The 26,085-nt window shown below is 39.5% G+C and overlaps 1 protein-coding gene across 2 annotated transcripts in view; it reads right to left on the bottom strand.

Moving 5' to 3' along the window:
- The window catches only part of LOC148323141 (protein mono-ADP-ribosyltransferase PARP4-like), a 54,617-nt gene extending 30,153 nt beyond the window's left edge, over positions 1-24,464 (bottom strand). The window contains exons 1-13 of one of the 2 annotated variants that reach the window (XM_088314635.1): positions 24,357-24,464; positions 22,430-22,557; positions 18,443-18,668; positions 16,066-16,132; positions 14,422-14,500; positions 14,256-14,345; positions 14,027-14,185; positions 12,544-12,681; positions 10,622-10,789; positions 3,429-3,580; positions 1,856-1,987; positions 926-1,024; positions 631-814 (exon numbers count right to left, since the gene is read on the bottom strand). In XM_088314635.1, coding sequence (XP_088170761.1) covers positions 631-814; positions 926-1,024; positions 1,856-1,987; positions 3,429-3,580; positions 10,622-10,789; positions 12,544-12,681; positions 14,027-14,185; positions 14,256-14,345; positions 14,422-14,500; positions 16,066-16,132; positions 18,443-18,668; positions 22,430-22,555 — 1,620 coding nt within the window. In that variant the 5' untranslated portion in view covers positions 22,556-22,557; positions 24,357-24,464. The remainder of the gene's footprint in view (positions 1-630; positions 815-925; positions 1,025-1,855; positions 1,988-3,428; positions 3,581-10,621; positions 10,790-12,543; positions 12,682-14,026; positions 14,186-14,255; positions 14,346-14,421; positions 14,501-16,065; positions 16,133-18,442; positions 18,669-22,429; positions 22,558-24,356) is intronic. The other variant, XM_088314636.1, reaches the window with a different exon arrangement.
- Positions 24,465-26,085: the final 1,621 nt, after the last annotated feature.

The raw sequence follows: 26,085 nt of genomic DNA, 5'->3' as shown, positions 1-26,085 counted from the left end.
TAAATGATTGATTGATTTTGGCATACCAATCCAGGGAAACTTGTCTTTATCTGGGAAAAACAATTTATAAGTGGGGCAACACATTATCATTGAACAGATTTATTTGCTATACATTTCCTTTGGTTCTTTTTATCTTTTGTGATTGCCACACGAATGCTATCATCACCTTTGGGGCAGATGCGGCTGTTTGTGGAACGTCCTCCTCACGACAACGTGCATGCACTACTATTTTAACTGACATTAACCGTTTGTTGCTTAATTACATAGTCGCAACAATTCAAAGTTATTTATTGAATAAAGTGAGCAAAAGTAAGTAGGTTAAATATTATTATTATTATTATTATTATTATATTATACTTATTATAGATCGCATTTTCTAACAAAAATAATAATGATTTTCAGAATTCGATTAGGCTATCACGTAATCATTCAAACAAAATGTGCCCTGTCCTGAGTTGTTTGACACATTTAAATACTCATATGCCTGCAAATTTAATGGGATCCAATAAAAGAGATTTAGCACACAAATCTGCCTGTACAATAAAAAAACTGCCATTCAATCAATGTTATTGATTGACACCAACAGACTAACTTAACTCTTTCATCACACAGACAGAATTGCAGCCCTACCTCAAACTCAGAGAGAACCATGGCTGTGCGGCGCATGCCATGCACGCTGTTATGTCCCTCAGGGGCCTGAGTCAGAGTGGGGTCTCTCTGGTGAAGCTCCAGGCAGCGCCCCAGGGCTACGTCACACACCAGCAGCAGCCGAGAGCCGTCCGTGTCACTGGGTTTAGAGTACTTTAGGCAGGTGCTGTATGGAGGGTGGAGAAGGACATGGGCCGTGAAGATGATGAAATGATAAAACAATGCACAGAGTTTGAGGGTATTCGATGTTTAAAGGCATTTCTTAATGTTTACTGACCTCATGTTATCGCTAAAGTATATGCCATTTCCAAGACTGCCGGCATCTGTTCGTTCAATTCCATGATGTTCCACTCCAACACAAGGTAGCAGCAAACCACTAATAGGAGAGGGATGGTCAACCATATCAATTGTTGGGTTGAAGAAAATACCATCAGTAAAAATTTGAGAATAGTGGACATCCCCAGCACAAATATATATTTTTATTAAGGCTGTCAAAATGAAAACGTTAACTCTGGAGATTAATTAAAAAAGATTAGCACAGTTAAATATTTTAACTCAGTGTAATTTACTTTAAAAATAATTTGCAATATTGTACCATATTAAGTGTACAACTTTAGCGCACCATCTCAGAACAAAACACCCCGATTACGTTACCACTGGGCCTTGGAATCCAACACAGCTGGAGTGTGGTACTTGTGGGTAGTTTTGAGAAATGTCTGTAAAGATGTCTTCGTTTAGATCGTATTCAAGAATCAAAGAATGCTATGAGAACAGTCTTTGAATGTATATTTGGTGATTTTGTAATAATTCCAAGATATTATTCAAGTAAATATCTGTTACAAGCTTCACAAAAAAATAGTAGTTAAAAATGTGATGAATCACAGTTAACCATGGAAATTTTTCGTGATTAATAAGTTAAAAAATGTAGTCACTTGACAGCCCTAATTTTTTATATTTTAAGCCCAACGTGATATTACACAGTAAGTAAACGTCTTTTTAGAGAGACGTCTCATAACATTACCTCATTTTGACAGCATCGTTACCTTTCTTCACTATGACAAGGTTTCGGCTTTTAAGGTTCATAGAATGGATTGTATTCATGTTGGAGTAAGGAGATTAGCATTTCATCTACCCGCAGTTTAACATCCGTGTGTTGTGTATGTATTGCCTCTACGCGCATGTATGAGTTTGTCATGCTTAAAGTCACCGTGACAGAATTCCAACAAAGTTCCTGGCGCTGGAGGAGTGAAGGAGGGACTTGATGTTGCCAAGTTTGCCCTCAAAGGTCTGAAGCTCCACGGCTCTGCTGACACGTAACACCTGATGAATCTGCACAGCACTGAAAAAAGCAAATAAGGTAGGCATTTACTTCACAAGTGGCTCTTATGAATGAAAAGTAAGCTTTTATCAGCCTACTGGTATCAATCAAGCCTGAAGCGGACCCACAGAAGCTTTGGCTGAAAAGGCCCCTGTGGAGATAAAACTGAAGAGTGTTTCTCCAAATTCGTGCATTAGTCATCTATTGAGTTTGTCAAAAAGCTTAAAGTGTCGTGTGTTAAAAGAAACTTGCAACCTTAAATAGTTACACACAATAAAGTGGGATGGACTGAAAACGTCACACAACTAACCTACACCAACAGACAGACTGGGCAATTACAGCGCAGCACTCACTGCACAGAGATGCGACACTTTCCTGGTGGTGTGCTATTTATTGAACGATACATTGTCAAAATTTTAGATATGTTTATTGCTCTTTTAAATGTAATTATGGCCATGGGTGTCACGACTACTACTATCAAATTACATACATTTATATACATATATATATATATATATATATATATATATACACATATATATATATATATATATATATATACATATACATATATATAAATACATATATATATATATATATAAATATATATATGTATATGTATATATATATGGATATGTATATATATATGTATATATGTATATGCATATATATATATGGATATGTATATGTATATATGTATATATATATATATGTATATGTATATGTATATATATATACATATATAAATAAAATCCAAATGATGCAAGGGCCACATTGAAATTTTTCAACACATTAAAAGTGGTCAATCAAGCAATTACATATTATTTTAGTTGAAAAACAGCTACAGCAGCTTTTTGTAAAACACACAGCAGCCGAATCCCATGCCCACAATCAGAACCAAACCGAGATCAAACTGTTGCAAGCGGACCATTTTTAATATGGCATCGCTCGGGTCGGGTGCAAACCTTGCAGCTTCCAAAAGCATCACTTTTCAGGAAACCAGAAATACAGCATGTTTGTTGCACTATTAACATTGCATCATCAAAGAGAGCAAGGCTTTTTCAATCTGTAAAATTGATTCATAATTGGTAAAAATAACATACCCACATGGGAACTGAAAAATATGGATTTATGCAAAAAAAACTTTAAACTGCCCAAATTTGGGGTTGTCAAGTAAAATGAAGTTTATTTTGAAATAAAAAAAATATCCCAAAATACTCTCTCTTAATGGGTTTCACAAGCTCAAGGTTGACAAATACGTATGTAATAAGTTATTATTCATAAAATAATAATAATAATCATATCAAACACAGTAACAGTAGTGCTAGCTCTTATCATCCTTTCTTTGTTATGCGTCAGGTTATGCGGTGGTTGCGATCTCTATGCTACGTTAGCTCTTATCTTGATTTGTTATGCATGATTTCCTTGCGGTGCTTTGATACAGAGGACGTAACTATCTGACCTGTCCATGAGCAAAGATGACACAGTGAGGTATTCACGGCAGCCAGGCTCGACCGTTTCAATGCTGCACCTCAGGGCGCGAAACTTGCCAACGCAGGAAGGGGCGGGGCTTCTCAGAGTCATCTCGCTCACGTTCAGGATGTCTCTAATAAGCTAGACAAGGAGAAACAACGAATCTCTTGTCAGTCTTGATGAGAGCCGCATGTGTGGCAGAGCGACAAGTGTATTTTTTATGGATGTGCAGTGGATAATTTTTGAGTCATTTGACATTGAAAAATGAAACAAAGGAAGGCACTTCGTCCTTCAACAAATGTTCGTGGTGAATGCGTGCATGACTTAACTGGCATCATAATGAAATTCTTGCTAAATAATACCATAGCAGTCATTTTGAATCCAATGAGAACAACCGTGTATAGTAACAGAAGTTCCATACATTTTTTTATGCTTTCCTAGCAAATAGTAGCAGTAGCTTCTTTTGCAAATCATTTCCGGGTGGTGCCTCTGCAGGAGGACAGTTGGGGCCAAATGTTGTCTTGTTCTGAGACGCTCGGCCTCCTCAGAACTTGACCACACAGACGCTGCATTCCTCCGTGCTCGTTTCACATCCAACAAGACTGCAAAATGTACTGTATACATATGAACTACTCGTTTCTCGTTTACGTTACTAGTTTTTCAGTTTCAAGATGCATGTCATAAGCGTACAGTGCCTTGAAAAAGTATTCATACTCCTTGAACTTTCTCACATTTTGCGACATTACAATCTCAAATTTAAAGTTTCTTTGCCAAGATTTTACATGTTTTCTGCAGGATCTTCAACCGCTCCCTGGCTCAAGCAGTCATCCCCTCCTGCTTGAAAACTTCCACCATTATTCCTGTCCCCAAAAAGTCACCAGCCGTCCACCTGAATGACTACCGTCCTGTTGCTCTCACACCAGTCATCATGAAGTGCTTCGAGAGGCTGGTTCTCCAGCACATCAGGGACTGCCTTCCTCCCACTCTGGACCCCTACCAGTTTGCATACCGGGCTAACAGATCCACTGAGGACGCCATCGACACTGCTCTGCATGTTGTGCTGGGCCACCTGGAACAACAGCAGAGCTATGCAAGGATGCTCTTTGTGGACTACAGCTCGGCATTCAACACGATCATCCCAGACATCCTCGTCGCCAAACTGGACATTCTCGGCCTCCCTGCCCTCACACGCATCTGGATTAAGGACTTTCTGACCAACAGACCCCAGACTGTGTTGCTCGGCCCCTAAACGTCCTCCACCCGCATGCTGAGCACCGGTTCCCCTCAAGGATGCGTGCTGAGCCCTCTCCTGTACGCCCTCTACACCTACGACTGCAGCCCGGCCCACGGCAACAACACCATCGTCAAGTTTGCTGACGACACGACAGTGGTCGGTCTGATCTCGGAAGGTGACGAGACAGCCTACAGAGAGGAGGTAAAGAGACTGACAGCTTGGTGCAAGGACAACAGACTGAACCTTAACACTGCAAAAACAAAGGAGATTGTCGTCGACTTCAGGAGGAACAAGACGGTGCCGCCCCCCCTCTGCATCTAAGGCGTGTGTGTGGAGAGGGTCCACACGTTCAAGTTCTTGGGAGTACAGATCTCCGACGACCTTTCTTGGACTCACAACACCACAGCAGTGGTAAAGAAGGTCCGCCAGCGTCTGCACTTCCTGAGAGTCCTCAGGAAATTCAACCTGGACAGGAAGCTGCTGCTAGCCTTCTACCACTCGTCCATCGAGAGCCTGCTGACGTACTGTGTCTCCACCTGGTACAGCGGCTGCACTGAGGCGGACAGAGTGAGGCTCCAGAGGACAGTCAAAACAGCGCAAAGGATTATTGGCTGCCCTCTCCCCTCACTGTCGGACATCTACACCGCCCGGTGCCTCAGAAGGGCTCTCAACATCGTCAAAGACAATACCCACCCAAACTCACACCTGTTCGACCTGATGCCCTCTGGCAGGCGCTACAGATGCATCAAATCGAGGACCAATAGACTGAGAAACAGTTTCTTTCCGAGAGCCATCTCCATTCTGAACTCTCACACACACACGAGAACACCCTTACCTTGCAGAACAGCATTGTGATGTTTTTATATACACTATTCAGTACTAAATTCCGTTGCACTCTCTTATTTATTTATCTAATTTATATATTTGTCTGTATTATTGTTGTATTGCACTGGAGAGGGGAGCCCTCTAATCTCGTTGCACACTTGAGTACAATGACAATAAAGGGATTTCTAATTCTAAAAAAAAAATTTTATGTTATAGCCCAACACAAAGCAGCACAACTGTAAAATGCAATGACAACAACAAAAAAGAAAAAATATAAATGCACTTGTGTGTAATTTAATCTCAGTATAGATACACCTGTTCTGTGAAGGCCTTAGCAGTTTTTTAGAGAAAAGGTTATGATTAAAAAAATATCCCAGGCTTTGAACACCTCAAGCAGCATCATTCTTCAATCCATCAATGGTAATAATAATAATAATAATAATAATAATAATTATAATATTCCCTTTATTAGTCCCACAATGGGGAAATTCGAGATTCGAACCCAGGCCTCCTGGGGAGACTGGGTCCGGAACGCGGCGCCTTAGACCACTCGGCCATCCTGGCAGCCAATCAAAGTATGGCACAACTACAAAACTACCATGACATGTACACAAACTGAAACTGACAGAGCTTCCAAGGAGAAGCAGCCAAGAGGCCTGTGGTCACTGGAGAAGCTGTAGAAATTCACAGTCCAGTTTGGAAAATCTGTCCACAGGACAACTATAAATTGTGCACTCTACAAATATGCAAGAAAAAGCCACTGATGAAAGAAAGCCTCAAGAAGTCCCAGGAAAGAAGGTGCTTGAGTCACATGAGACTAGTTTTAATTTAATTTTCAGTCTCAATACAAAGCGCTGTGACGAAAAACTAGCACTGCTTATCACCCTGAGCACCACAGCCACACTGTGAAACGGTGGTAGTAAAATCATGCTGTGGGGATGATTTTCTTCAGTCGGAATAGGGATGCTTGTCAGAGTTGATGGAAAGATGGACTGAGATAAATACAGGACAATCCTGGAAGAAAACCAGTTGGAGGCTGTAAAACATTTGAGACTTGGAAGGAGATTCAGCTTCCAACAAACAAATGGGCCTCATTCGCAAATAAATGAGTGGATATGTTCTTACTCTGTGTAAAAGTTGAACACATATGCAAAATCATCATTGGATTTATGACCTTTGCACAAGTTTACGCATGCAAATGAATCAGAATAAGTATTAAATGACAGCTCTTGCTCAAAGAGCGTTAATTTGCATATACCCCACCCCTATTTCCCTATAAAAGGGCATAAGTTTGATGCATCTTAACCAATGCACAGAGGCTTAAAGTTACGAGAGATGGTCCCAAAACTTTCTTCCGCTTTACCTTATTTTGAAAAGGTTGGCATCATCGGAAAGTTTGCTAAACACAGAAACTGAAAACAAATAATAATGATGTCAATCATTTTTAACAAATCCTAATGTTATATTAGAGAACGCTGCACACAAAGCATTTTTACAAAAATAAATTAGTTGCTGAATGAACAGCCAATGGACAAGTTGTTAAAATACATAATAAGGAATAAATATAGTGCCCTTTGTGATTATCTTGGACATTGGTCAACTCATTATCAAATTCCCGATTTAAGTTACGGGTATTGTTCGTATGGTATTGTATCGTTTTAAGATAATTGATTGTATAAATCACTGTGGTTTGAATATGTTGGGCATCTTGTGTTTGATGTTTTTTGAAACGATGAGTCATCATTATTTATACAATACAACTTTATTTATACAGCGCATTTGACAACAGCTGTAGCTGGAACAAAGCGCTTTCCAAATGGAATTATATAAATTAGCAGTAAATTAGAATAGAAATTAAAATACATTAACACATATACAATAGTGACCAGGAGAACAGCAGAACAGCGACAGTCTCATGTTCAGTCGAAAGCAGAAAAAAAAATAAAAATGTGTCTCCAAACGAATTTTAAAAGTGGACAGAGAGCGGGCTTGCCTAACATTTAATGGGAGGTCATTCCATAGGGAAGGACCGGCAACAGAAAAGGCACGATCCCCCCCTGAGGCTGCGCTTAATCCTCGACACCTCCAGCAGCATTTCGTCTGCACACCTGAGGCAGCAGGCAGGTGCGTAGGGTTGTAGGAGCTCAGAGAGTTACGCCTGGGTGAGGCCATTTAAAGCTTTGAAGGCGAGCAGAAGTATCTTAAAGCGAACTCTAAAGTGCACTGGGAGCCAAGGAAGAGAGGTCAGAATTGGGGTTATGTGCTCCCTCTTCTGAGCTCCAGTTAGAAGGCAAGAAGGAGCAATTTGGACCTGCAAAGGACGCTTGAGGGAGGACTGGCTGACTCCAAAATAAAGTGCATTACAATAATCTATCTAAGATTTAACGATCAAACAACAGCACTAATTTGCCAATCCAATTTAAAATAAACAGGCAGATTTAAAACCCATGTTTGAGACTGTTGGTTTAGATAAGATGCGAGGGAGCCTGCAGGATTGAAATTAGAAGGGCCACTGGGACCGAACACCATAACTTCTGTCTTCTATTCTTTGAAATTCATGAAATGAAGCGACATCCAGGCTTTGATTTCTTATAGACAGGACAAAAGTGATCTTTAAGACCCAGTGTGAAGTAAGTTCAGAAAATGCCAAATTAATTTTTTGGTGTTACAAGTACAGTAATTACACATAATACAAATAATAAAGCATGAAAAAAATATTTTTTATTTGGTATATTTAACGAAATAATTGTTTTCCCGAAGTGTGATTCTGCCGAGCGACAAACTCCGTAATGTGATGTCATTCAAAGACAACTATGGCAGAGCTCAACATAGAAAGTGCATTAAGCCAGTCAGAAATTGACTCACAAAGTGGAAACTCAAACGTATCTGAGGGGATCCAGGTATTTGAAGAATTGTTGGAAAAGCTTCTAAGAATTATGTTTGTTGGACCATACATGTACGAACGAGATGCTCAGGAGACCCAAAATATTGTGCGGCTGTCAAATCAGCCTCCGGAAGGACAATACGGGACTAGTCACTAGACCGATCGAGACTGGAAGAATGATAGTATATATATATACACATCAGAATCAGAATCAGAATCAGAAATCCCTTTGTTGTCATTGTACTCAAGTGTGCAACGAGATTAGAGAGCTCCCCTCTCCAGTGCAATACAACAATAATTCAGATAAATATATAAATTAGATAAATAAGAGAATAGTTAGTGCAATGGAAAGTAATACTGAATAGGGTAGATAAAAACACATCACGTTGCTGTTCTGCAAGGTAGGGGTGGTCGTGTGTGTGTGTGTGTGTGTGAGTTTAGAATGGAGATGGCTCTTGGGAAGAAACTGTTTCTCAGTCTTTTGGTCCTTGATTTGATGCACCTGTAGCGCCTGCAAGAGGGCATCAGGTCGAACAGGTGTGAGTTTGGGTGGGCATATATATATACACATACAAATATATACATACATATATATACATACATATATACACATACATACATACATATCTATATATATACATACATGCATACATACATACATATATATATATATATACACATCTCTCTTTGCCAGAACGAAATTGGTACATCTTGTAAATAACGTCATTCCCGAAGAATACCAGAGATTGCTGAACAAAACCATTTTAGTTGTTTGGGCGTTGCTATGGGTCTAACTATGAATTCAGGACGTTTGCGTTAAAATAAACTAATGCGAGTACGTATTCTTAAAACATCGTTATTACACAAAATACGGTTGGCCAAGTTTACTTCACACTTGGTCTTAAAGGAGAGACCCTCTTTTTTGCTCAGCGGGACATAGGTTGACTGTCAGCCGCATAGCAATGGAAGGAAATACCATGTTTTCATAGAATGGAACCTAATTAATATAAGTGTAAAGATATTGACATATCACAGATTTGAGCGCACGCACTGTTAGTGAATGAGGTCCAATGACCCTAAACGTACGGCCACAACTACAACAGAATCGTTAGAATGGCTCAGTCAAAGTGGCAAAACTAAATCCAATTGAGAAACTTCAAATTTGCTGTTCATAGATGCTCTCCATCCAATCTGGCTGAGCGTGATTTTTTGCAAAGAATATTGAGCAAAAATTATGTTTCTAGATGTGCAAACCTGATAGAGACTTAAACAAAAAGATTTGCTGCTGTAAGTGCTGTAAAAAGCGGAATACAACTGCACACCACATTTTTCAGGTTTCTATTTGCTTAAAATTTTGAAAACTATATTATTACCATTCCACTTTTCAATGGTGTGCTACTTTGCGAAGGTCAATTACAGGAAATCTTTGAGGTTGTACGGTGGCAAAATGTGAAAAAGCTCAAGGGGTATGAGCACATTTTTCAAGGCACTATATCCTCTGGCTCTCCACTGCCAACATGGCAGACAAAGAAAGATCATCTATTTGAATATCTATTGATTGTACACGGTAAAAGACAAGTAATTCCCTTCAACAGCTTATTTATTAAGAAATTGTCGTTCTGAGCTAAATATCCTAGATATGATAAGCAGTCTTTAACACTTTACAAATGTGCTTCCAATACTGCTCCTTTGTGTTAAAATTACATTACACAGTAGCAGTAGGTGGAGAAGTGAAACATTATTAAGGTTATTTTAAAGCTATTTTAAGATGAGTTTGTTTTTTGTGTGCAAGCTATACGTTTGACCTATAAGGATCTAATATGTGCTAATTAGAAAAAGTGTAACAATTATACATGAATTGAGATGAAAGCAGCTAAATCAAAAAATATAAAAGAGTATATTCTTTGCTGTTGAAGGCTGTCAACGTTTCAAATGTTCAAAAGCAGAAAAAGAACAAGCTTGAGGGTATTTTTGTGAGTTCATCAAAGTGGTTTCGACAGGCTTCAGAAGCAGAAGAAAGCACAACCAAATTGAGGAGGCAAAACAAAACCCTCTTTGGGCTGTGGTTTGTTACAAGCCGGCAATATTAATTACAATGGGCGGTTTTATCTGTTGTAGCAGTATGAATTGTGGACTGAAAAACACTTCTGAAAATTCCCCTTGCCATTTTTTCTTACATTATAATTATTGTGTACATATTTGCGCATATGACACACTGATCATGTACGTTATGTCATACCTGACATAGGTCCAGTTTTTCTGAGATAACCTTGAGATTACAATCCAGACCGGTATATCTGTGTGGCAGCAGGGCGTAAACTTGAAACAGAAGAGAGCGCGCTGCGGCAAGCTTGAGTTCCATCAGTTCTCTCTGCGCTTGAATCAACAATCCCTCAGCTCTGCTCACCTAAGAACACACACAAGATGGAGCACAAGAACACTGAATGTAGATTCTTATATCTGTTTGGATCAGTGTGGGTTTGGGCTGTTCTGTGTAGGGTATGCGCTTTTTGGGTTTTCGCCAGGGACTTTATAGTTGAATTCATCCAAGACTGAATTGTTTTCAATGTTGATTAAAAAAAAAACAAAAAAAAAATGTCATTAGTTTATAAAAAATGCAAAACTTCGGTTCATTAAAAACTAAAGAATATTAAACCTTTTCGAAAACATTTATTAGGTTCACTGACATGCATTGGGCCCAATTTTTGTATACTAACGTCCGTGTGGTCGGTGTAAAAATGAGTGTAACTTCATTTTCATGCCAGTAAATTTTTTGTGAACTTATCTATACTATGATCGCAAAAGAGGACACTTTGTTAATCATTACTTGTCTACGTACAAAACTTTATTTATGTGATGTCATCTTCAAAACCGCCTATCCTGCAAAGGGTGTTGGTTATCCCAACCAACGTTGGGCAAAAGGAGGACTACACCCTGAAGTTGTCGCCAGCCAGTCGCGCAGCATACACAGACACCGTCACTGAGTGAGAACCGATCCCACGCTGCCGGCACACAAGTCAGCCAAGTCTACCACTACACCATTAGGGACGTATCTTTACTTATGTCTTTGTTTTGTTGTATCTTTTTTATTTTGAAATGGTTCTTGCAATACCACCCCAAATGTAGTTTCTGATGCACAATCGTCGGTGTAAGACGGTCTCCAATTGCCCATGTCACATGAGCGGTCGTCTACACATCATCAGCAACGGGACGTATTACAATGTCTATTCCTGTTTCCGCAATGTCAAGGACACTTGTACTCGGGCATACGGTGCCACCGACCGCCCTGATTTTGATGCAAATGAGGAATGTCACAAGGATTGGCCGGGAAAAGATTATTTCCTTCCCAGAATGGCACACAAAGGCACAAACGCTGCTTTACGCCCAATTATACCAGCACAAAGTCAAGCAAAATACAAAATGAAAGAAAACCCAGGCGATAAATTGACTGCGCAAGACTTGTGGTCAGAATGAAAATTGTCTTCCGCGTTCACAAATGGACTAACCTATATTCAATAAAAAAAAGTAAGTACAAGTAAAAACATATGAAGTGTGTTCAAAAAGCTCCAGGACTAGTGTCACAAAAATATTGTTTACCATCCTAACTACAAACTCAAGAGTTGTCCACTTCAATGTGGGCCAGACAATCAACTTGCATGTCTGCACAGCGTTTGCTTTGTTCAATACCTCAAAATGATGCGACAGTTCTGGCAGGAGAACTCAAGGTTGCTTCACCATGGCAACGCGTTTACGGAAAGACTTCAGCTTCAGCATCCCAAACTTCCTGGCTGAGAAAAATATCACCAGGCTGGAGCAACCTCCCTCGCTGGATCTAGCTCTTGGTCAATTTAACTCTTTCCCAATCTCAAGGGGTTGATAAAAGGGACCCATTGTGAAGATGTGCGTGACATCAAGATGGCTATGATAAAGCTCTGGAGCTCTGGAGCCGCAAAAGTCGTTACATTCCAGGGGCATAGCTTAGAGTGAAACCTGTACTTTTTAGTTTTGGATTTCAAACATATCTTTTGTGAAAACACTGCTGGAACTTTTCTGACACATCACACCTGTATGTTGGGTTTATTGAAGACATTTTCCTTCTTATCTTTTCTGGGGTTAGCGACAAACAACATGCTGGACATGGTACAAATAGGAACGCCTTACGTCATTGAGGCTGAGTTTGCTAACAGGCACTCGGAGGATGTTGCCAAGGCAACCCAGGGCCTCAGTCCACAGCAGCTCCACAAAAACGGCCACTTCATGTGACAGGACTGCCGTGTTCAGCTTCTCCTCCAGCAGCAGCTGCCAGTTGAACAAGAGGCAGATCAATCAGCAGCATAATAGTGACAGAAACGATTTGCCAGGCGGTTGAGTAACCCTGTGACATTTGCAAGACTTTTTCAGACTGTGTCAGAACATCCTCTGCACCTTGCGTGGCTTCAGCCCATTGATGTGTGAATTTTACTCAAGTGTGCCATGACCATTTATTCCAGTGGACCCTATTCATACGTCCTAGGAAGACACTTTTAGCGCGAGTGCTAAGTACGGTGACGTCTGTGAATATGACGCATACAAAGATTTTTGATGCTACTTTACAGTAAGGTTACCATTATGAAGGGTGACAAATTCCTATCATATATGACTAAAACGTATCAGATTTAAACATATCTAATAGTAAGACAACCAAAAAGAAAAATCAGTCACTAAGCCTTAATTGTTATATTTGGCTAAGTGGTTTTGTGTTGATTTGGAATTCAATAAGTAGGGGACCTTTCTAAGTATAAAGGGAATGTTTTTGGTCAATGAAATCATTATCTGAGGGCATAATAACAACACTGACAATCTCGAAAGTCTTTAACAGGGCTTGTAATTTGATGTGTGACTTAATGTGTTTAGTTGTACTCTAACGTGATATTTGACATTATTATTACTGAACTTCGACCCAAGGGGATCTCCTTGATGTCAAGGTCAATCACCACAAAAAAAACGATTCAGTTGCGTAACTGTCAAACTATTGCATGTCCTCCAGGTTTGGAGAAAAATTAAAACATTTTGGTTGGTACCTATGACATTTCTGTTACCCAATATTCTTTTAATTAGACCTGGATGTTTGGCCAGGTCAACAGGTGTGAACGAAAGAACCTATGTAGCGAATATTACGTATTTCGGTGCCCAATTGTAAGTGTTGCAGACAAACTGACCGTCAACTTGCCTTCATCTGTATTTTGGCGAGACAATAATCACACTTATTACCTTACGACCAAAAGTTGATCTTTTGGTGCAAAATTTAAAACAAAATGGGTTGCTTGTAGACTAAAATGTTTCTCAAAAGTTACAATTGTGCAGGTTGTGTCTATGGGGAGTCACAAAACAGGAGTGACAAACTACATCATTACGACAACTAGGAACCTGACTAGGTAACAGAGACAGTTTTGTTTGGGGCAGTGTATGTGTCCCCTCGCAATAAATTTTATGTTGCCTCATAATGTGGCCAGTATTACCTCTGATCCACAGAGGAAGCTTGAGCTGTTTTATGGCATAATAATCTTTTATGTCTCAGTGGCGCCCTCCAGAGACCAATTGGCTGCGACTGTTTTCATAATTACTCGAATAGTTGTGTTTTAAGTTGTGGTTGAAAGCGGAAAACCTGCTGCAGGGGGTGCGAGCCAAGGTTCTGATCCTGCGGGGGAATGCTGGTCCACGGGCGCAGACCCGACGCCAGCAGGGTGTCAGTCAGTGCCTGGTAGACCTCTACAGCCTGCTCCGAGGTTGACGGGAATGTCAGCATGTCATTCGGTACCGTCTGCTGTTAGCAAATAAACAAACTACATGTGAACAACATTTCAATAAACTTTGAGAAGACTTATTTGACTCACGTCATTCCAGTAGCGAATCACACGGTACTGCTGCCCCTTCTTTCTTTTGGCGCTCTGCAGCTCCAACACACACCAAGTTCTGCTGTCACCCTACACAGATGAATGCATTATAGCACATTATTACCTCTGACAAGTAAGGCACAAAGATATGGCGCCTCACAGTCACCTTATGAAAGATGGAATACTTGGCCACATTGAAGTCATTCGGATATGCTGGAAGATCTTCATCCCGTTCTGTATAAATTCTGGGAAAATCCACAGCAGAAGTGCCAAGATAAGTATTTTCATTGAAGTAATTCAGGAGTCCATTCTGAGGGAGCTTTAGCGTGATAAGCCTGGTAGTCTATAGCAGATGGCAGTGACGTGCAAGCTGAGAGAACAGAACAGCCTTCCATATATACTGTTGGATAGAGGCTTTACGTAATGTAACAACCATGTCGTTTTATATTCATTTTTCAAAAGCATATTTCTCAGAGTTGTGTGTTTTTGTGTGGTTGTTCGCATGCGTTCAAAAAATATGTAGTTTAGGTTAACTTTAAGACTCACACAAAGTTCCGATCTCTTCAATTGCAATCCGAAAGTAGTTCTTATGCCGATCATATTTGACTTTAATTGAACTCAACTTGATTTATAAAGCAGAAAGTGGACATGTGTGGTGATAATTCAGCCGCAGAGGCAACTGATTTAAGGCACAAGTCAATGATGGGTCCTCAACCTTAATTACAGTCTCCATAAAACGACATCATAGAGGATGGATTGTTTCAATTTTCCAAACATTCGTCCTGTCTCACGCTTTTATTGATCTCTTTGTCTCCTCGATGGGATCTCTAGTGGAAGGTGCTAACATGTAAACGGAGGAGCGACATTCGAGGACAGAAGCGGTTGCAAAAAGGAAGGAGACGAACAACCGTCCACGCTCACACTCATACCTAGGGGCAATTTAGAGTGTTCAATTGGCCTGCCATGTATGTTTTTTTGGAATGTGGAAGGAAACCGGAGTACACGGAGAAACCCACGCAGGCACGGGGAGAACATGCAAACTCCACACAGGATGGCCGGAGCCCGGGATTGAACCCACGCCCGATGCTGTCTCTCACTGTGAGGCCATCTTGCTAACCAGTCGGGCCACCGTGCCACCCTCTTTCTTTTCCATATACCATAAATATTTAGTATTTTAAACTGTAGTGAGATTTTTTTTACAATGTCTGACAAACATGCAACCCCCCCTGGCTTCTTCTTTGCTTTTGATGTAAATGTTGTGTCAAATAAACCACAGTGGCTGGTGCAAGCTCTGACAGCCGATACCGATGTTCCATCGATAAAAAGGTCTAAATGATAAATGGAATTTACTTCATTTCTAATCAAATAGCCTGGGAGTGTTAATCCATGTTTTCGGAGGTCAAGCAGTCAAATTAATGTTTACAAGCATGTAAAAAATTGGGTTAACATTGATTTATAGCTCTTTTTAGTTTATCTATTCTTTTAGTTCAGGTAAACGCGATGCATCAGTGGAATAACAGTAGAGAAGAGTTCACCTGTCAGACAGAACTCACCAAGGCAGGACAATGCACATTCATCTAAAATGGAGTGGCTTCACACGTTCCGATCATTCAAATTGCAGTGACGGTAGCGCAGGCCTCTTTAACAATTGCTTTCAAATTAAAAGGGCCGTGGTTTCAAAGGACAAGTGTAAAAGAGTATGAAGAGAACCAAGGAGCGGCGCTACGAGTACACAGGTGTGTTACAGGTCAGTCTACCTAATCATTTCCTGATAATCCAACACCTTGCTGTGTGCAGGCACTATACACACCTGAACTTGCCCTGTTTGCTTCCGCTCTTATCTGGAGGTGAGATTTTATCCTTGGAGGGTTTGGCAACTGCAAATACACAAGCAGTCACACACGCACGCACGCGCACGCACCCACACACACACACACACGCACACACACCAACACACGCACACACCCTCACACACACCCCAACATGCACAGTTAGTCACCAAAGACCGCAGTGTCATATGCTCTGTGGCAGCCTGGACAAAGAAGTAATCCACACCCATGACGATGTACAGTACTTCCAAAGAAATGTGTCTGAAAGCTCCGTCACACACACCTGATATGCAAAGTCAGAATCTTTTCGTTTGCCCCTCGAAACCTTTGCGTGACCTCGAGCCGTCTGTGTCGAGCTGAGTGAGCTTGACACAGACGCTTTATCAACGGTCCCATACATCAGCCAAGAGAGAGCACAACTCTTTGATTCGTGTCGGTGCCACAAGCAAATGAAGGCCGTGATCGACAAGAGCCAAGAGTTGCTTGGCTGGAACTGGGTGGGTGTTGGATCTGATTCAATCTGTCTGCACTGTGTAAACAGAGGAGAATGAACATGCTGCCTGGGCTGTTTTTCCATTAGTCCTCACGTCTGCACCTCATATTTATGGCACTCTCTATCTGCACCGCTCGTGGGCATATATCAAGGTGGGATTTGTGCAAGCAAAACCTAAATCTTTTACAGTTTTTCTCCCACCTACACACATATACTATATATTCCATGTTGCAGCTGCCTTTCTCCTGTTAACGCCAAACTAGGGCTGGGCAATATGGCTACAAATGAAAAAAAATTTTTTTTATGTATATATATATATATATATATATATATATATATATATATAAAAAATTTTTCTGATTTCTGATTCAGACCTTCATTCAAAACTTTATGAAAGTGATTCTTTAAACAACCCCTAATACATTTCGATGAACATTGTAAATGTTCAACAATTCAATAAATATTCTTTTCGGGATTCATATGTAAAAAGAAAACTATCACTATATATAACATGAAAAGGTCGTGCTTCTAACCAAAATTACTGTCACCTTTTGTTCCTGAAAATGTAATCAAAATCTTGGATACAGTAAACACACTTAACATACATGCGCAGTAGGTTGCCTCATTTTCATAAAGATGGAAAATAAGCCTGTGCATAAAATGAAGCTTTAGGCATTGCAATTTACATCACCCATATACGGAAAACTCTCCCTGATGGGGCACTTGGAAATAGTCTACTGGGAAGTTTATCTCATGCTGCTGCAACATTTGGTGAACTCATTGTTAAGTTACACAAACTTAAGCAGTCGTGTAAAAAGTGATGATTCAGTGTGACTTCACTACTGAAATATACACACAGTTGCGAAACAATAAACTGAGCCCTGATGAATGTGTAATTCACACGGATTATGCTTTTGGACAGGTTGTATGCAGTCTATCCCGCCAGCTACACCTGCCATTGAAGTGGATCAGAATGTGAAAAATGGAAACGGATAACTTGACTTTTACAATAAAATAATTTGGGTGTGCTGCTTGTACATTTTCTTAATATACTTTTCACCTGACTGCTTTTCAGGGGTGGGAAAAAAATCAATGGAAGTAAAAAAATGTTAAAGATTTAACTGATGCATCATTAAGCCCTGCGCCAGACAATCACTTAAAGAGACAGTTTCAAGAAAAAAAAGTGGGATTTGCTTACCAAAATGCCTTTGACTGTCACTTGGTCTGACCTGTCTGTGTTAAATTGTATAGCTGATTTTGTCTCAGCGTGTTGTCATATAATTCAGTATGTTCAGAAGTATTAGCACAGTGAAACATTTTTTTATGATTTTTGCCTTTGATACACCACCATAATCGGCTAGTAAAAGGTTCTCAAAACAATTGTATGGTGAATGCAGTATCAACATGTTCCTTTTATCAAGCAAAAAAATATAAAATGAAATATCCGGGGCTTAAAACATCATAAAAGGAAAGCGCTTATCGAGCCCTCCAGTTGGAAGTATGACTGGATGTGGTGTGTTCCACATTTTCACCTTCTTACACGTGAACTTTGACCCAGAGGCTCTGCTTCTAAAAGTCAAGTGCCACAGCTATTGCCATTTATGTCCGCAAACACTCAGATACATATTGCACAGTTATAAGCTCTCCCAAAAAAAACTATGTGGTGAATATAATTTATTTTGGGTTGAATTACATATTTAAAAGCAGATAAGCGGACTTTTTCAAAAGTTATTTCTACACGATTATATTAGAACATACTGACAAAATAATTGTGGATCTGGTAAGCGCTCATTAATAAGTTAACAACTCCATGCAGTCTGCTACAACTACATTTTCACCTTATATTGCTGCAAAATAAATGTTACCTGCATATTTGAACGGACTTTGTTTTGTTGAGCAGAGAGGAACAATGTTGGCGGATGAATCATGGGAGGGGATGTCCATCTTGTAGTCTTCGACAGGCAGGAGGATGCCTCTCTGCAGACAATTGTGCACATAATCCAGCCCCACCACTGGCGTATGGAACCTGCAGATGCTGCGCAGCCTGTTGGGGCTTAGGTGTGACACATTGCTGACCACAACGAAGGAGCACTGCAAACGGACCAAACATTTGGGTGTCAGGAATGGTGCTTTACAGCTTTGTGACAGCTGTGTTGCTCTGGATTAGATGGGTGATGCCAGCCATTTTTTCAGAATGATTGCCTATTGCTACTGAAAATATGTTAAAGTGATTTACAGTATCTGAATTGAGAGAAAAGTTTTGTATGTTGTGGAGCTTGGGTTGGTAGTGAAATTTAAGACTTAACTTGAGACTTTAAGACTCCACCATAAATCGCCTATAGGTCATTATAAGGCTAATGCTGCAAAATATATTTGAAATGACATTAGACAAAATACGAGCATGTAAAAAAAAAAAAAGTTAAAATTCAAACTGTTCAAATACTGTCCTTCAGAACAACACAAACCCAAATTCCAATGAATGTGTGATGTTGTCTACAGAATAATAAACAGAATACAATGATTTACAAATCCTTTTAAACCTATATTCGATTGAATATAGTACTAAGACAAGATATTTAAAGGAACCAATCAAAGGAATGGGGAAAAAGTTAGTTATTACCATGAATTTAAAAGCACTTTTATTTTATGTCAAATACTTGTAAAATCATGTCGGCACTAAAATTCACCCATGTGAAAACCTCAGTAGCGTATTAAAGTGTTAAATATGACATTCAGCACATCTTAAAGTGTACTTCCAGCAGTCCATTTTGAGGTATTGATTATTGATGGAGAAACAGAGCAGAGAATATTGCATAGTTTGACAAATATCTGGTGTTCACATTTTTTGGTCTAGTTTTGTATTTAGCAAAAAAAAAATCCCACTGAGTAATTTTAATGTGCGGCACTATGTTAAAAATTAGGCATGTAATGATGTCGGCAATGTCATGATATCAAAACTGCCACCATATCATCTTTGTCATGTCACGATATTAATAGCGAAACTGTTAAAAAGCCCAAGGTGGTTTCCATTTGGGCAGTTCCAGCTCCCTCAGGGTCAGTTTATTAGTGTGGTTAAATTTGAATTACGTATGTTTTGGCCACCTATGTTACAGTGTTGTTTTCTTCAAAGATGACTATGACGAAAATAATTTGTTAACGCCCCTTTTTGTCATGACAATAACGAGACAATGACGAGCTAAACGTGGCTCTTTAATGACGAAAACATGACGTGATGTAAATTAATTTTCGTTGACGAGACAAAACGGGATGAAATTGTTAACGTGTGGTCCGTCAAATTTCATGACATCCCTTCCTTTTGTACATGAAATCTGTCGTTCAAAAATTGCGATGCTGGTGCAATCTATCCTGGTTTGGGCACGCCCACCACCGGGACAGCACGCAGGGCGCATGCGCTGCACGCACACACTTGCACAACAAAACACGAACACGTCTGGGGTCGTTAAAAAAAACATTTTAAAAAAAACGTCTGCGGTCATTCGTCTCGGCTCGCACACACTGACGCGTTCATTTGATGGATCATGGCGACAGTGACACTCGGTAGGCTCCTTGGTTACAAGAAAAGAAAATATTTTTGATAGACATTGTACTTGTGTTACTGTATTAGAACAAGCCTATGTTGTTAAAACGTTTTTATTTTGTTTATTTACGTTGCTTTAAGTAAAATAATGCCAAATAAATAAATTTGGGTTTTTGAATCAATGAGCATTGCGTCCACTGTTACCACTTGTATCTGTTTGTAATTCATAATCCTTAGTAGGTGATCAGAAAGTCTTTACTATTGGGTGGAAACCTTGTATGCCTATTTTTTAATGAAAACAGACTAAAACCTTTTTGAGTTTTCGTCGACTAGAACTAGACTAAAACCTTTTTGAGTTTTTGTCGACTAAAACTAGACTAAAACTATCACAAATAGGAATGACTAAATGTGACGAAAACTAATAAGCATTTTTGTCCAAAAGACTAAGACTAAATCTAAAATGCCTGCCAAAAACAACACTGCTATGTTAAAGACCCACACTAATCACCAAATGGAGAGAAACGTTACACGTTTGAGTTCATCTAAAAATTGACCCAATTCACAATGTCTGCGTGCATTAGCAAGTAAGTTTCTCAATATTTGGTGTTATCAGTCATTGCAGGTCATTTATGTACACTGAGGTTAATGTTAAATGTATTAGTTGAACTATATTTATATTTAGGACCACAGCTAATTATCATTGTATAGAGACATTTATCGCTTTTTCCGGACTGACCTGTATATAAGTCGCAGCAACTCTTTCTGGAGAGAGAAAAACAAAAAACAAAAACGATATACAAGCCGCACCAGGTTATAAACTGCAGATTTCTATGTTGAAAAAGAATTGTTGTTTACTGCATGTACAGAACGATTTTGTACTGTGAATGCACTTAAAGGTGCATAAACAGATTGTTAGAACAGTGTCTTTTAACACAGCAACAACTTTGCTAATTAAAACAGAATAGACTCAAGAGAAAAAATTTTTTAGATGTATTTTGCGTATTTTCTGAACTATCGAGCGCCCTACAGGTGAAAGAAAAATCCACAGAAAAGCCACCGTTGTATTAGCCGCATGGTTAAAAATCTAGGAAAAAAGAAGTGGCTTCTAGCCCGGAAAACACGGTACATGCAACTTCTCAAGTCTATTTTATTTGTATTTTGTGTTCTACAGAAACCACACACACACGCACACACCCACGCACGCACACACGCATGCACGCACACACGCACAGACACACGCAAATTAAACAGTCCAAAGAGAAAACTTCTAATTATTGCTCACATGAACGAAATTATGTTCTAAACAATAAAAGGTTGATATTTCCAAAACAAACTGATGAAATTGGAACTGCAAGCTAATATAATTTTTCTGATCAAAACATAAAGCAAGTTTTTGAGTGGAAAATGGTCCATCCTTGCTGGACTATGTAATGTTCAAAATGTTCATACGTTTTGGGGAGCAAACGATCACATTATTTTGAATTTGATAACCGCAACACATTCCCAAAAAGCTGGCACTGTGGCAACATAACTAACACTGGAAAGGTTGAGGAATGTTAAAAAAAAGACCTGTTTGGAGCATTCCATAGTTGAGGAGGTTGAGTGGAAACAAGTGAGTTTCATGACCTTGTATAAAAGAAGCATTCCAGAAAGTCACAGCAAAGATGAGATGAAGTTCACCACTTTGTGAACAACTGCATGAGTAAATAGTCTAACGGTAAAAGAACAATGGTTTCTGAATGTACAATTGCAAAAAGAAAAAAATGGGGATTTCATAAACAAAAGATTCAGAGAAATTTCTGCATGTAAGCACCAAGACTGAAAACCAACACGGAATGCTTTTGACATTCGATCCCCATCATTGTATAAAGGATTTTGTCAAGTGGGATAGGTTTTTACGGTCATCCTCAAATTCCGTAGTGTCTCACTCTGACATTGAGTGTGTTTCAGTCACCTATTTTTGCTGTGTGAAGCAAGATGGCAAAACCTTCTGCCCCAAGTTCCCAAGGAAACAGATAATGAGGGATAACTGAGCCAATTTTTTTAATCAGTCTTTCAGTACAAATAATTTGGCCCCATTATTTTTCCTAGCAACCAGCAGCTGCACAAACCATATCCAGGAAAAAATATCTTAATGATGTAACTCTTCCTCGCTGGCAGATAGTTTAGTTCATTAGTAAAGTTTTCTAACACATTGTCTGTGTGGTTGAATTCTTGAAAATGTTTAAAATTTAAGAGTACCGTACCATGCTGTGGTTATCATGTAAAAACTACGAAGAAAGCCTGTGCAAGCAAAGGTTGCACATCGTCTTACTTGTTTGGTGACCACGAAACAAACGCTTCCTCCATTTCCCGTCACAGACAAATTTAGCCTCCTCCTCTCCTTGAATGGCAGGTTTTTCAGGTCCAAAAGCACAGAACACTTGTCAAACACAGCCATGCCTGCACACAGAAGTCATTCCAATGTAATATGACCACTTGGTTTTCAAAAATGGAATAATACAATACTAGAATAAAGTGATCACTAAGTATATTATTATAACATGCAGGTTGGCTATTTAAGGTCATAGGCAAATCAATCACAGTGATCAATAAGCCACAAACAAGAATGATGAATGAAATTTCTTGTCCCCGGGCCTTGACTTTGACACATATGCCATACAGCAACACCACCCCCAATGGACAAACCCACCCAGGCATAAACAGAGGAACTCCACAGCTAAAATGTTCAACTGAGGAAGACTTTTGGATTAAAGGTGAAACGTCTTCAATAAACAGGAACAGTTTAGTTGTTTTGAGTCAATCTCTGCGGATTACCATGACCAGGATAACTGAGAATCTACACAAAGACCAGGCATGGGCAAACTATGGCCCGGGGGGCCACATGTGGCCCATTAAACGTTTTAATCCAGCCCGCCAAAAAGAATTAGATGAATAAACCTTGCTAATGTTGCACTTTCTAAATACTTTGGTGTGTCAAAGACAGATATTTTGTTGTAAAGTGTTTGTTCATTTTCATTTAATATTAAATGTATTTTTTTTCTCTGATGAGGTCATGTCATGTCATTATCCACACCGCTTATCCTGTGTACAGGGTCGCGGGAGGGAGCTGGAGCCTATCCCAGCTGACTACGGGCAAAAGGCGCACTACACCCTGAACAGATCGCCAGCCAGTCACAGGACATAGACACCGTCACTGAGTGGGAACTGAACCCACGCTGCCCGCACACAACTCTGGCGAGTGTCCCACTACACCAGGGGTGTCAAACTCATTTTTGTGGACGGGCCACATCGTAGTTGTGGTTTCCCTCAGAGGGCCAGTATGACTGTGAACCCATATAAATTGATTGGAAAGCCAGTTTTGAAATCAGAAGCTAGTAAGTAATTGTTCAACAATTTTTCAATTTATTTTAAAAGGGATTGGTAACAAATAAATGGCAATATCTCATATCTCAGTGTTGTTAAAAGTGAAGAAAATATGCTAGAAACAGGAAGTTGATGCAGATGATTTGCCCTTTGCGGGCCACATAAAATGAGGTTGCGGGCCAGATCTGGCCCCCGGGCCTTGAGTTTGACACATGTGCACTACACCATCAGTGACTTGCTGATGATGTGCGGTTACCAAAACACTCCATCCAACTGCACCTGGTCCGGCCCCTCTGTCAAATTTTAGAACCCATTGTAGCACACCAATCAAAACGTTTGCCCACCCTTGAAATAGACAGTATTAAGACAAGCATTAAATCGAATCTAAACATACTAATAACAACTCAAGCACGTGCATTTATTACTTACATTTTATGTGAGTTTCAAAATAAAACACTAGCTCGAGCAATATTTTTGTTTAAAAAAAAAAAATCACAATATATTATATATTTATTAGACATCTGCCCATAATCAATTACGAACCGGAAATGTATTAAGCATAAATGTGGTATCAATAGAATTCCTTAGAACGCCGTAGCACACACAGTACAACCCTGACTTGCATGTCAGCAAATTATTGTAATCTCATGTAATCTATAGACGACAAACATGTAATAAAATGACAGCTTTAACCCGAATAAAAAGAATCCTCCTCCGTCAAAAATAATTCGCAAATAAAATAACACTTGCGCAGAAAGAGTGTAAACATGTAGATGTACTCTAAAAAGCACAATAACACGGAATTTAGTTCACTCCCCGTGGTTCCAACACTGTGATGTTGCAAAATTAAAGACATTTTGGAAGTTTCTACTGACCTGCCGTCTTGTCCTGGCAGGCTAACGTGAACCGAAACCGAAACTCAGCTCAAATTACATTAGAGCTTCCGGTGTTCTGTCAAAATGTCCTACCCATCGAGACGTCCTACCAATGCCTAGTGCGCATGCGCGCGCATGCGCATAACGCGGATTGTTATTGCGCGGGAAGTGAGTTGCTTTTTGTCCTACCCATAGTGATTTCGCTGGAAGTTTGCAGCATCTTTTCCTACCTCTGCATTGTGCGGTGAAAGGCGGTGAGTACTTAATGTTTTCATTTTCATTTTAGTCTTATTTGACGTATTCATTGTCTCAAAATACTTTTGGCGTGTGTTTCAGTTGCCTACATTTCTCACGCAGTTTATGTATACCATACTCGTTTGATATCGCCAGTAAATGTTCTCTTTGTAGTAATTCTGAGTTTCATTGTTGGTGGTTTTACTTAATTAGAAAGAAAACAAAAACAATGATCCAGTAAAAATGACCGAATATAGCCACTTAAAGTTAGTACTTCCAAACCTTATACAGATATGGCCTGACTGAGTATGCAGTTATGTATGTGCTCCTTAATGTTTCCTACTTTGCTTGTTAATTCATGTCAACTGTATCAGAAGGAAAATAGTTTGCAACTGTCATTGTAGTTATGGAGGAGAAGTGGGACGAAGTTTACAATCTTCTTCTTGCTGGAACATGGTATGATAAAAGCAAGAAGCAAAACCTAAGAAGGTATGCCTCAAAATTCACTCTAAAAGGTCAGTATTTTCATTGTAACCAATCCCACGTGTAGCTCAGATCATTAGCAATTTAGAGTTATTAAGATTCTTATTTTTTCCTGATATAGACGGTGAACTCTTCTTTTGCTCCAGGAGAGCAATTAAAACTCAAGAGGAGTCCAGGAGGCTCTTCGAAGAGTTTCACTCTTCTCCTATTGGAGGGCACACTGGCACCCTTAAAACACGCAGTGCCTTATGTTGCCAATTTTATTGGCACGGCATGACTGTCGAGATTGAGAAATGGGTATGTGGTACTATACCTTTCTGATTTGTTTGAGCAACATTTGAACATGCATAAACACAGATTTACTGCAATATAGATTTTGTCTATGTGTATAGATTTTCGTGTTTGTATATCTGTCTTTGCTATGAATCTTTCCTAAGATCCAGGAATGTGACAAGTGCCAAAAAGTTGGCAAACCTCTCACTGTTGCGCTCCCACTGCAGTGTATTAAGGTGAGTTGTAATCGTCTTAAACAATAGTGTCAATATAAACATTTCCAAAAATTATTTGTGTATGTATGTATAGCTGTATATATGTATATTTATTTATTTTATCAGGTGTCAGGTGTCTGGGAGCTCGTTGGCATTGATCTTACTGGACCACTTCCAAAGACTGCCAGTGGGTTCCAGTACATCCTGACTGCAACGGACTATTTTTCTAAATGGGTCGAGGCATACCCATATATACATATATATATATATATATATATATATATATATATATACATATACATATATATATATATACATATACATATATATATATATACATATACAGTCCATTTCACTAGTGTGTATGAGCGCATTTCACTAGTGTTTATGAGCGACAACATTTTCACCCATGTGTATGAGTGCATTTCACTCGTGTGTATGAGCACATTTCACTAGTGTGTATGAGCGACAACATTTTCACCATGTGTGTGAGTGCATTTCAGTAATGTGTATGAGCGCATTTC

This window comes from Idiotropiscis lumnitzeri, chromosome 14 (genome assembly GCF_059441095.1).
Source record: "Idiotropiscis lumnitzeri isolate Australia: NSW breed Sydney's pygmy pipehorse chromosome 14, RoL_Ilum_1.0, whole genome shotgun sequence".
NCBI lineage: Eukaryota > Metazoa > Chordata > Actinopteri > Syngnathiformes > Syngnathidae > Idiotropiscis > Idiotropiscis lumnitzeri.
The sequence above is the reverse complement of the archived record's forward strand: the minus strand, read 5'-3'. Positions and strand labels throughout refer to the sequence as shown.